The 12,373-nt window shown below is 42.6% G+C and overlaps 1 protein-coding gene across 1 annotated transcript in view; it reads left to right on the forward strand.

Moving 5' to 3' along the window:
• Positions 1-12,373, forward strand: part of LOC126294980 (something about silencing protein 10) — a 177,341-nt gene that overhangs the window by 139,554 nt on the left and 25,414 nt on the right. The window contains exon 8 of the mRNA XM_049987214.1: positions 2,073-2,314. Coding sequence (XP_049843171.1) covers positions 2,073-2,314 — 242 coding nt within the window. The remainder of the gene's footprint in view (positions 1-2,072; positions 2,315-12,373) is intronic.

Genomic DNA, 12,373 nt, shown 5'->3' on the forward strand with positions numbered 1-12,373 from the left:
GAGTAGCATTCAGTGATGGCAAAACTTGAATATTCTCTGAGAACATAATTTTTTGAAGTTTGAAGTTCAGAATTGTGAACTTCTGTGCCCAATTTTAACAGACCAAGTCCATTGTCAGTCAGGTTACAGTACAAAACTGCATATTTCTGTCATATTTATATGGAGTATAATTACAATGATTTTGACTTCATTTGTTTTAATTATTGTAATAATGTGCAACAAGGCTGTTGAGAATGCAGCTGTCTCATTGTGGTTTCTGGTAGGCTGCTAAATCATTGTGGCGGCTGGTTACTGCAAAGCTCCATGTCTATTGAGAAATAAAGAGGCTGCACTGTCACAGTCTTGTAAGCTACACATAGAACAGAAAAGAAACAAATTTGTGTGAATATATTGGAATAAAGGTAATGCAAATACAGAGTCTGCCAGAAAAATGTATACATACTTTAAGGAATGAAAAGTGTTACTTATGTGTTCATTTTACATTTTATAATTGATCAGACATGTTGTACAACCTTCAGTTTTGCACACTATAACTTTAAATGTTAAAAATGTCACTGTTGGCAGCTATGCACATAACAGAACGACAAGCGGTCGCCACAGATATGTCAGTCGATGTTACAGTGGAGATCGCTGTAATCTGCTGGTGAAGTTTCTCCATTGTTTGTGGCTTACATCAATAGACATTATCTTTCACAGTCCCCCACAAGTAAAAGTCCATAGGTGTTAGGTCTGGGGACTGTGGAGGGAACTCGATGGGCCCTCTTCGTTCAGCCCAATGCCCCGGAAAATTGTCATTCAGGAAAGCTCGTACAGCTAGGTGGTAGTGTGGTGGCGCCCCATCCTGTTGGTGGAAGTCCTCTTCATCAGCTCCGTAAAGCACACATATACGTGGCAAAATCGATGTGCCTAACATTTCCAGGTGCACTTCCCCTGTGACAGTAGCATCAAAGAAAAAGGGTCCCACTAAGCCCCTAGATTATAGTCCACATCACACGTGAACCCCTGATAGATTGACTGCTTTATCCACGTAAATATGTGGTTTTTCTGATGCTCAGTACACACTCTTATTCCAATTTATGGTTTCATTAAGTTTAAACTGTGCCTTATCATTCCACACCACCTTCATCACAAATTGTTCGCCATCAGTTACCATTTGCTGGTAGCAATCGCAAAATCGCATCTGTTGATCAGGATCGTCATCATTAATAGTGTGCAGTAATCGTGGAGTTAAACTTTTAGAATTCTTTGTACACTTTTACTGCTGACCCCCACTTCACATGCACATTGCATAGCAAACCTCTGTGGAGAGATAACAAACATTTCCAACACGGGAGCTGACGAAGCAGGACTTGTAGCTGTTCGCTGTCTTTCTGATCTTCCTTTGTGAAGATCACGAATCGTTACATGCAGTTCAAACTTGCCAATGATGCATTTAATTGGTAGGCGGGTTGGCGGTTCTCTTTCAAACTCCCCCTTCCACTGACATTGCACTTCAGCGGCATTATCAGATGTGAAAAACCCCTTCACAATACATTTCCATTGCTCAAATGTCACGTGTGCTCCAGCCACCTTGTTTTCTCAGTACCGAGATGAGAGTACTAACATCTGTTGAGCCAAATACCATACTACAACACACTCGTAACTCAAATCGAACAACAATATCGGTACCTCGACAGAGCCTCACAAGGAGTGTATAAATTTTTCTGGTGGGCTCTGTACATTGAAATATAGTTTATAAATGTTTTGCTGGCATTGCTCCAGTGTTACTGTCAGTATGTGTAAGACTGCAGCTGTCAGGGCAGTTAATGTAATACTGGAATTTACTCGAATGGCCTGAAGAAAGGCAATAAGGGCAGATAACATAAGATTAATGATGAGAACGGTACTTACAACTTGGCTAGATGTGCGAATATGAAATATGTATAGAATTACTAGTGTTGCTTGTTTTGGCTGCGTAAATTGCAGTTCATAGGAAATTAGTTTTCTTTGCAGGCACAAATACAGGCAAGGAGTGACCAGTTCACTCGTGCCGAACAGGACTTCCCCGACTGTCATACGGCGGACTGTTTCAGGTTGCCAGAGAAGAAGCAAAAGAAGAAGGCCCTCAGGCTGCTGTCCGCTCCCCTCACAGAAGACGGAGCGAGTGACGAGTCCGGTACGGTCCGGGAAGGAACCCCGACGCCGGAGAAGGGGAGGAAAAGGAAGGCGGAGGAGCCGGAGGGCGCAGAGGGAGTGGAGAGTGCGCCGGCAGCTGCCGCCACCGGGGCGACTCCAGCGCTGCGCGCCCTGGCCGCCGGCAGCTCCAGCAGTGCAGGTAACTGCCCGTGTGCTGCCTGGCCACACACGTTACTTTACTTTTCGGTTTGACGATATTATGGCAGTTGTCAAATGGTTGATAGACAGTTGACACAGACACATAAGCAAATGTAGTATCAGAAGGAGCACACGCAGAAAGTCTCGTGCTTCAGTGTGTCCTGGCTCAGTATCATGCTCTCCTACACGAAGGACTCAGAAAGTGCTGTGCCCCTCAAATGTTTCACTCAGTGTGGTGCAGTCCCACCCCCCCTGCACCCACACTTCACTCCGTGCCTCCCCCACACCAAATGCTTTGTCAGTGTGCCATCTACCCCACATGCTTGATGAATGATCACTCTCTCATTCCCTCCACCCTCTTGGTTCAATCTGGCATCCCCAGACATCTTGGCTCAATCTGCTATTCCCCTCATATTTGACATAACCTGTCATTCTCCCACACATTTGTCTCGGTCTAGCATTCCCCCAGACACTTGCCTTTATCTTCCATTCTCCCACACACTTCACTCAATCTGCCATCAATCCCCCCCCCCCCCTCCCCCACCACACACACACACACACACACACACACACACACACACACACACACACACACACACACACAGTTGTTTCAATCTGCAAGGCACTGTACAATGTGTGGCAGTAGGACGGTTCTTGATGCAACTGTCTAAACTTTCTCAGTAGTGTTCCTGCAAAATAATGTTGCCTTCCCTCTGGAGATTCCCATTCCAGTTCCCAAACCATATCTGTTATACTTGCATGTTGTTTGAACCTACCGGTACCAAATCTACAGCCTACCTCTGAATTATTTTGATGTTTTGTTTAATCTGACCAGGTCGGAGTCCCAAATACTCAACGCTTGAGCCTACTCAAGAACAGGTTGCGCTAGTGTTCTGTACGTGGTCAGTCTCCTTTATAGAGGAACCAAATGCTCCTAAAATTCTGGCAATAAACCGAAGTTGACGATACTCCTTCCTTACTGTAATACTCACAAGCTCGTTCGATTTCATATCGCTTTGCACTGTCACGCTCAGATATCTAAGTGACGTGACTGTGTCAAGCTGCACACAATTAATGATGTTTCCAATCACTATGGATTTGTTTTTTTCTACACATTTGCATTAACTTCCATTTTTCCACATTTAGAGCTATCTGCCATTCATCACACCAAATAGAAATTTTGTCTGAGTCATGTTGTATCAGCTTACAGCCACTGAATGATGACTTATTCCATTACACCACAGCACAGCACACCATAGCGCCACAGCATATCAGAAGTGATCCTCAAAATTACTGTCCAATATCCTTGACATTGATTTATTGTAGAATCTTAGAACTTATTCTGAGCTCAAACATAATGAGGTATCTTGGGGAAAAAAATGACCTCAATGCCAACTAGCACAGATTTCAAAAACATTGATCATTTGAAACCCAACTTGCACTTTCTCACGTGACATACTGAAAGCTTTGTATTGAGGCAATCAGGTAGATGCAGTATTTCTTGATATCCAAAAAAGGATTTGACTCAGTACCACACCTACACTTATTGTCAAAAGTACGATCACATGGGATATAAAGTGAAATTTGTGACTGGATTGACGATTTTTGGTAGGGAGGACACAGCACATTATCTCTGATAGAGAGTCATCGTCAGATATAGAAGTATCTTCAGGTGTGCCCCAGGGGAAGGGTTTTGACCCCTTGATGTTGGTGTTGTATATTAATGACCTTGCAGACAATATTAATGGTAACTTCAGACTTTTTGCAGGTGATGCAATTATCTATAATGAATTACTACCTGAAAGAAGCTTCATAATATTATGTCAGATCTTGATAATATTTGAAAAAGATGCAGAGATTGAGAATTCACTCTAAATGTTCAGAAATGTAAAATTTTGCACTTCACAAACTACAGAAATGTGGTATTCTATGACTATAACATAAATGAGTCACAGTTGGAATTGGCCAAATACAAATAGCTGGGTGTAACGCTTTGTAGGAGTATGAAATAGAATGATCACAGAGGTTCAGTCGTACGTAAAGCAGGTGGTAGACTTCGGTTTACTGGTAGAATACTGGGGAAGTGCAATCAGTCTACAAAGAAGATTGCTTAGAAATCAATCAAGCGACTGGTTCTAGAATATTGCTCGAGTGTGTGGGATCCATACCAGACAGGACTAACAGCGGATATCGAATATATACAAAGAAGGGCAGAATTAATGGTCAAGAGGTTTGTTTAATCTATGGGAGTGTGTCAGAGAGATACTGAAGGAAGTGAGCTGGAAGACTAATAAAGTTTCACGAACCTACACATCACTCACATTAGAAATCGTGAGGATAAGATTAGAATAATTACTAGACGCACAGAGACATTCAGTCAGCCACTCTTCCCACTATCTGTACTTGAATAGAATGGGAAGAAACCCTAATAATACAATAGGACCTACCATTTGCCATGCACCTCGTGGTGGTTTGCAGAATAGAGATGTAGATGTAGATGCAGACATCATCATCAAAGGATTGCAGACTATGTATGTAGAAAATAACAGTGGTCCTGTCACACTTCCCTGGGCACTCCTGAGAATACCCTTGTCTCTGACAAACATTCACTGTCGATGACAACGTACTGGGTTCTATTACTTAAGAAGTCTTTGAGCCACTCAAATGTCTGGGAATCTATTCCGTACGCTCATACCTTCATTAACAGTCTGCAGTGGGGTACTGTGTCAAATACTTTTCAGAAATGTAGAAATATGGAATTTGCCTGTTGCCCTTCATCCACAGTTCGCAGTATATCCCATTGCGAAAAGGTGTTGCATGAGCAATGCTTTCTAAAACCCTGCTGATTTGTAGACAGGAGATTTTTGATCTCTAACAAGGGAACCTCCCCATCGCACCCCCCTCAGATTTAGTCATAAGTTGGCACAGTGGATAGGCCTTGAAAAACTGAACACAGGTCAATCTAGAAAACAGGAAGAAGTTGTGTGGAAGTATGAAAAAATAAGCAAAATATACAAAGTGAGTAGTCCATGCGAGAGATATGCAACATCAAGGAGAATGTGAGCTCAGTAGTGCCTTGGTCCCGTGGTTAGCGTGAGCAGCTGCGGAACGAGAGGTCCTTGGTTCAAGTCTTCCCTCGAGTGAAAAGTTTAATTTTTTTAATTTTCAGTTTATGTGACAGACTTATGTTTTCATCACTTTTTTGGGAGTGATTATCACATGCACAAGAAAACCTAAATCGGGCAAGGTAGGAGAATCTTTTTACCCACTCGCCAGGTGTACAAGTTAGGTGGGTCAACAACATATTCCTGTCATGTGACGCACATGCCATCACCATGTCGTATAGACTATATGAGACGTGTTTTCCTGTGGAGGAATCGGTTGACCCATGACCTTGCGATCAAATGTTTTCGGTTCCCATTGGAGAGGCACGTCCTTTCGTCTACTAATCACACGGTTTTGCGATGCGGTCGCAAGACACAAGACACTAAACTTGTTACAGTGATCAGAGACGTGAGTGAACGAACGGACAGATTATAACTTTGCGAAAATAAAGGAAATAAACTTTTCAGTCTAGGGAAAACTTGAACCAAGGACCTCTCGTTCGGTAGCTGCTCACGCTAACCACAGGACCACGGCACTACTGAGCTCACATTCTCTTTGATGTTGCCTATCTCTCGCATGGACTACTCAGTTTGTATATTTTGCTTATTTTTTTCATAGTTCCACACAACTTCTTGTTGTTTTCTAGATTGATCTGTGTTCAGTTTTTCAATGAATATCCACTGTGCCAACTCATAACTAAATCTGAGGGGGGGTGCGATGGCGAGGTTCCCTTGTAAGAAGTATATTAGATGCAAACTCATAGTATGTTCCAGAATTCTGTAGAAAACCACTGTTAGGATATTGGTCTGTAATTTTGCAGGTGCATTCTTTTACCCTTTTTATATACAGGAGTCACGTACAGTTTTCTACAGGGACGTTGTGCTGGGGGGAGGGGGGGGGGGTGGGGGTGGGAGGCGAAATTCACGATAAATGCAAGTGCAAAACAAGAGACTGATGCCTTTCATCCAGACCTGGTGTCTTATTTGTTTTCAACTATGTCAGGGATGCTTATTACTATGTTGTGTCACCTATACAGCACTCTGGGGGATGGTTCAGTCTACCATTTCCTGCGTGCCTGGCTGAACCTGCTCTCTGTACACACATGACTCAATCTGCCCCCCCTCTCACACCTATGATGCTCGGTTCAGTCTTCCATTCCCTCACACACTTAGCTCAACTTGCCATTCCCCCACACAGCTGACTCAATCTGCCATTCCTGCCACATCCTTCTCTCTGTTTGTCATTGCCTTCACAAGCTTCACTAAGTCTGTCACCCCCCCCCCCCCCCCCCCCACATGCTTGACTGAATCTGCCATTCCCCCATGTAACTGGCCGGTCTTCCATTCCCACACGTCTGATTCGATATGGCACCCCCTACGTGCTTTGCTCATTGTGCCGTTCCCCTACGTGCTCGATTCAATACGCCTCCCTCACTTGCTCGGTTTAATGTACCGCTGCCCCCACGTGCTCGGAACAGTGTAGTGCTCCCCCCATCTGCTATCATCTAACTGCAGAAGTATGAAGTTGTGTGTCTGGGAATGGAGATGGCTGTGAAAGTCAAATGTTATGCTTACTTCTGGGTATTCAGTTCAGTTGAAACAGTCACTATTGCTGGTGGCTGGTGTACGTACCGTATTTACTCGAATCTAAGCCGCACCTGAAAAATGAAGCTTGAAATAAATGGGAAAAAAAATCCCGAATCTAAGCCGCACCTGAGATTTGAGACTCGAAATTCAAGGAGAGAGAAGAGTTTTAGGTAGCACCTCCAAATCGAAACAAAGTTGGTCCATTGTAATATGAGACACAATCGAGGTCGATTGGATGAAGATACAGCTACGGTAGTTTGGTTCGAGTCGTAAGCTTAGCAGTTAAGCTTTACCAGGTAGCCATAGCTATGCGTCAGGCACTCCATCCGTATTTATACGGGTACCCTTCCTTTTTCACGTGCTTCGTCTGGTTTGAATTGATTGCTTATTTTTATTTGATCTGATAAGTGCCGTTCTCTTTGTTATAGGTGTTTACGTCACTCTAAGCTGAAAATGCATTACTGTACTGTGTCATGCATTGTTTGTCGCGTTCTGATAATGAGTGTTTACGGCCTGTCGCCGCTCGCACCGTGGCTTGCTTTTGTGCGCACTACTGCTGCTTTATATATATATAAAAACGGGGGGGGGGAGAGAGAGACAATGGCAAGAGTTTGCTATTTGTTGTTACTAACACTGCTGCTTTCTTTGATAATGATCAACAAGTAATAGGCTGCGCATAATAGAAGATGTTCTGAACGAGAGCTTAGCATAATTTTTTCTCCCTTTGAAAATCTTTGCACACACCTCTTTAGTGCATTATATTCTGCACAGAAATTAGAGTCATTTTAGATTAAAAAATCTAGTCAATTGCTGTGCTTCAATTCTGACTGTATCACTATTAGGCATAAGAATAATATGAATATAAACATGACATGATATGTATATTCTTCCGCATTTGCTGTAGTCTCACTCTAGTTTCGTAGTTTATTAGGCAGACAGGATTTAAATGAGATAGCAGCAAACACGAAAGAATACATGGCAAAATGTTTATATTCATATTATTCTTATGGTGAAGAGAATACTGCATGTCATTCACAATTCATAAAAGTTCCTATTAGCAACCATCTCTTCTCACAGGTAGGAAAAAATTCAGAACTTACAGTTGGCCATATTGACGGACATCCCATACAGTCTTGCAAGTCAGATTTTCGTAGTACATTGAAATACTGCTACATTCGATGATGAACAATACGGAATTTGTATTTATGTCATTGGATAATGTATGAAAATGCAGTTGTCAAAACTTGGGGCAGAGGAAAAAGCTCGTCTTCCACCTTTTTTAAGCTTTTTTTTACTGACGCAGAGGTTTTGGTGCCAGTATTTATCTTAGTGCCTGCAAAGCAAGCCTATGTAGCGCAACATATATTCGGCGGCAGAAGTTAGTTGTGGCGGCACCTACCAACATTTTTCAGAACTTTTGCTTGCTTTGCACTCGATTCTAAGCCGCAGGTGGTTTTTTTGGATTACAAAAATCGGAAAAAAAGTGCGGCTTAGATTTGAGTAAATACAGTATAGGACAAGCTCCAGCAGCATACCACTTCTTGTTCTGGCGAGAGGAGCCTCGATTATTACCTGTTGTTAGAGAGGTCAGCTCATCCTGGGTATCCAGTCATTGATATGTGAATCACACTAGCTCAAGTCTGCCCCAACAACCTTTCTTCCTCAATGATTGTTCTGAAGTGTGTCTTGAGTGCCTGGTATGCTTGTAACTGCCCCAGTTGCCCTCTGTGTGGCTTCGCTATGTGCATCAGTTACCTGTATGTGATATACTGCCTGAATCTAAATTATACTTCTGTTAATTTCGACACTGGGATTCCTTTCCTTATCGAAACCATACAGGCCTGTGAAATTGAATTTACAGCTGGGTACATTTTGGACGTAATAGACTCACCTCGTCAGGTGGTTCTGTCCTTCTGGATTTTTGAATGGTGCTCAGTATTACACCTTATTCTGAACTGATAACTTGATCTAAGCGACATTTTAACTGAAACAACCTAGCGTGATACTGGTCAGCAAATTTTGGACAGAGGCGAAAGACAGGTAGGGTGTGCCTATCACAGAAATGTATTACGATACCTGACATTCTTAATACGAAACCGATTGCAAAACAAAAGTCCGATTTTTCATAAAATAAATAAGCTCTCGAGAAAAGATTTTTATCGACAGTAATATTTTACTACGTATCAACTTTACTTCTCCACATAATCACCGTTCACATCTGTATAGTTCCTGTAAAACTGCGCCAGCTTCTTTAACCCTTCTGCATAGGAGTCTACTATCTGGGAATTGAACCAGTTGGTAACACCAGTTTTCAGTTCATCATTGCTTTGAAATCATTGTCCACCTGGCCACTTTCTAAGAGGAAACAGTTGCTTGCTGCAATATCGGGACTGTATGGAGAGTGCCTAAAAAATTTTCCAATAAAAATATTGAATCTTCTCCTTTCTTTTGGCAGCGATGTGAGAGCGTGTGTTGTTCTCGACACCATTTGTAACTTGTGTGTTTACACCAGATGACAGTTTCTTGCGTCATTGATTTTGGGTCACGTGTGTCAGTTTGATTAGCATTTCACAGTATACGTCAGCCGTAATTGTTGACCCGTGGTTCCTGAAATCTATCAGAAGGAAGCCCTTTTCGTCCCAGAAAACTGTAGCTATCTATTTCAGTCCAAGAGTGGATAGCTGTCATTTTCAGTCCAACAATGGAGATTGCTTAAACTTTATTGGTTTGAGTGAACATGAATGGTGCCACTGCATTGACTGTTGTTTTGGTTCTGTGTTGGTGTATGATATCAAGGTCTCAGTGTCCATAAAAGTGTGGGAAAACAAATCACCTCTATCATGTTTGTAGCACTTTGAAAGCTGTTGTGCGCTATGCATACACTCAGTGAGTGTATTTGGAATCCACATGTTGTGTACATAGTTCCGCGTAGTCAGCACGTACACAACTTTCCCACTAGAGCGCGCCCCGCTAAGCACAACAGTGCAGGCGCAGCACTCGTCCATCTCCGCACTACGAGGTGGCGCTGTCTTAGAGATGGACCAAATTCTGCTTCCGCCGATCGCATATTAATATGTAACACAGCCAATGAGATTGCTTCTAACGTAGAACCTTTTCTCCTCGCAGATCACACTCGCGCAGTGATACCTGAACGCTCGAGGTATTATAACGAGTGTACAGATCTCCGATTAATCAGTCTGCATCAGTCTGTAAGTTTCAGTCTGCGCCTAATAAGATTACCATATTCCTGTACATAGCCATGAAGATAAATGAATAGACACTTTGTCAAGTATCAGGTATATGTGAGAATAAGATTAACGTACCAAGACCAAAGGAACTTCAGATTGTCAATTGTAAATAACAGCCAGAACGAAGTTAAGTAATTTTTAGGCTTGTTATTATTTTAATAAAATAATTAATCAAGTTCTGTTTAAATTTGGTCACCGTCAATCTGCTACTCTAAGCGTGCAAGTGGCATTTCTATTGCCTCACCTAACGGCAGAAGATGAACACGCCACGGTAAGACCACGAGATGTATTGCTGACACTCGCCTACTTCGTTAGAGCGGCAAGTCAAATAATCTGATGGTGTGTGTACCGAAGGTCTTGCAGTATACACACCACACCACCTCACATGCTGCTTGTTATATTCAAGCTGTTCAGTGACAGTTCTGTAAATTGATTTTTGAGCAGCATTTTGGAATTCATTACCCAGACCACTAATCGTCAATTGCCATTCACTTCAGAATTTTTGGTTCACTTAAACAACAATGTGGTCAGTCAGAATGATGGGCTTGCCACTCTGCTGTTCATCCAGAACATTTGCGCAGCCATTTTGAAATTCTTAACACCATTTTTGACGTGTTTATCACTTATCATTACTGATCCATACACTAGGCATAACTAATGATGGATTTCAGCAGCTGAAGAACCTGTTGCCAGCAAAAATCTAATCACACTGTGCACTTCACAAATTCTGGGATCTACAATTGCGTCAGCCATTGCAATCGGCGCTCACTGACTGGCAAATGGCTGCGAATCGAACTGACACTGCATTTTCCTAAAGAGACAGCACTGCGAGCGTGAAACTTTGTTCAGGCCTACCGTCAGTTAAATGATGGTCACTGGACCTTAGTTTTTGAATACACATCGTATACAAATGACATTTCAGACAGGGTCAAGAGCACTTTCACACTGTTTTCTTACAATACTGTTGTCTACAAAAAAAATATATTTTTTCTGGCTCTACATCTATGTACACACTTCTCAATCCACCCTGCAGTACATGGCGGAGAGTACCTTGTACTGCTGCTAGTCAGTTTCTTTCCTGTTCCACTCACAAAAGTATGTTGATGGTAGTAGACTTCTGCAGTCAGCTGCAAATGCCGGTTGAAGTTTTCTCAATAGCGTTCTGCAAAAAGAATGTTGTCATTTCTCCAGGGATTCCCATTTGAGTTCACAGAGCGTCTCTGGCTAGCCTGGCGCATTGCTCTTCTGGTACCTGGTATGGAGGGTTTAGGGAATCTTTCTGTATACAGTCTCCAACTATATCCTAAACCCTTCTTCCTCGTGTCATGACACAGTGTACAGAGGAAAGTCCACTGGACGTGACGGAATACCAATTCGTTTTTCTACACAGAGTACGCGAAAGAACTTGCCCCCCTTCTAACAGCTGTGTACCGCAAGTCTCTAGAGGAACGGAAGGTTCCAAATGATTGGAAAAGAGCACAGGTAGTCCCAGTCTTCAAAAAAGGGTTGCCGAGCAGGTGCGCAAAACTATAGACCTATATCTCTGACGTCAATCTGTTGTAGAATTTTAGAACATGTTGTTTGCTCGAGTATCATGTTGTTTTTGGAAACCCAGAATCTACTCTGTAGGAATCAACATGGATTCCGGAAACAGCGATCGTGTGAGACCCAACTCGCTTTATTTGTTCATGAGACCCAGAAATTATTAGATACAGACTCCCAGGTAGATGCTATTTTCCTAGACTTCCGGAAGGCGTTCGATACAGTTCCGCACTGTCCCCTGATAAGCAAAGTAAGAGCCTATGGAATATCAGACCAGCTGTGTGGCTGGATTGAAGAGTTTTTAGCAAACAGAACACAGCATGTTGTTCTCAGTAGAGAGACGTCTACAGACGTTAAAATAACCTCTGGCGTGCCACAGGGCAGTGTTATGGGACCATTGCTTTTCACAAAATATATAAATGACCTAGTAGATAGTGTCGGAAGTTCCATGCGGCTTTTCGCGGATGATGCTGTAGTATACAGAGAAGTTGCAGCATTAGAAAAATGTAGCGAAATGCAGGAAGATCTGCAGCGGATAGGCACTTGGTGCAGGGAGTGGCAACTGACCCTTAACATAGA

The sequence above is a fragment of the Schistocerca gregaria genome, chromosome 11 (genome assembly GCF_023897955.1).
Source record: "Schistocerca gregaria isolate iqSchGreg1 chromosome 11, iqSchGreg1.2, whole genome shotgun sequence".
NCBI lineage: Eukaryota > Metazoa > Arthropoda > Insecta > Orthoptera > Acrididae > Schistocerca > Schistocerca gregaria.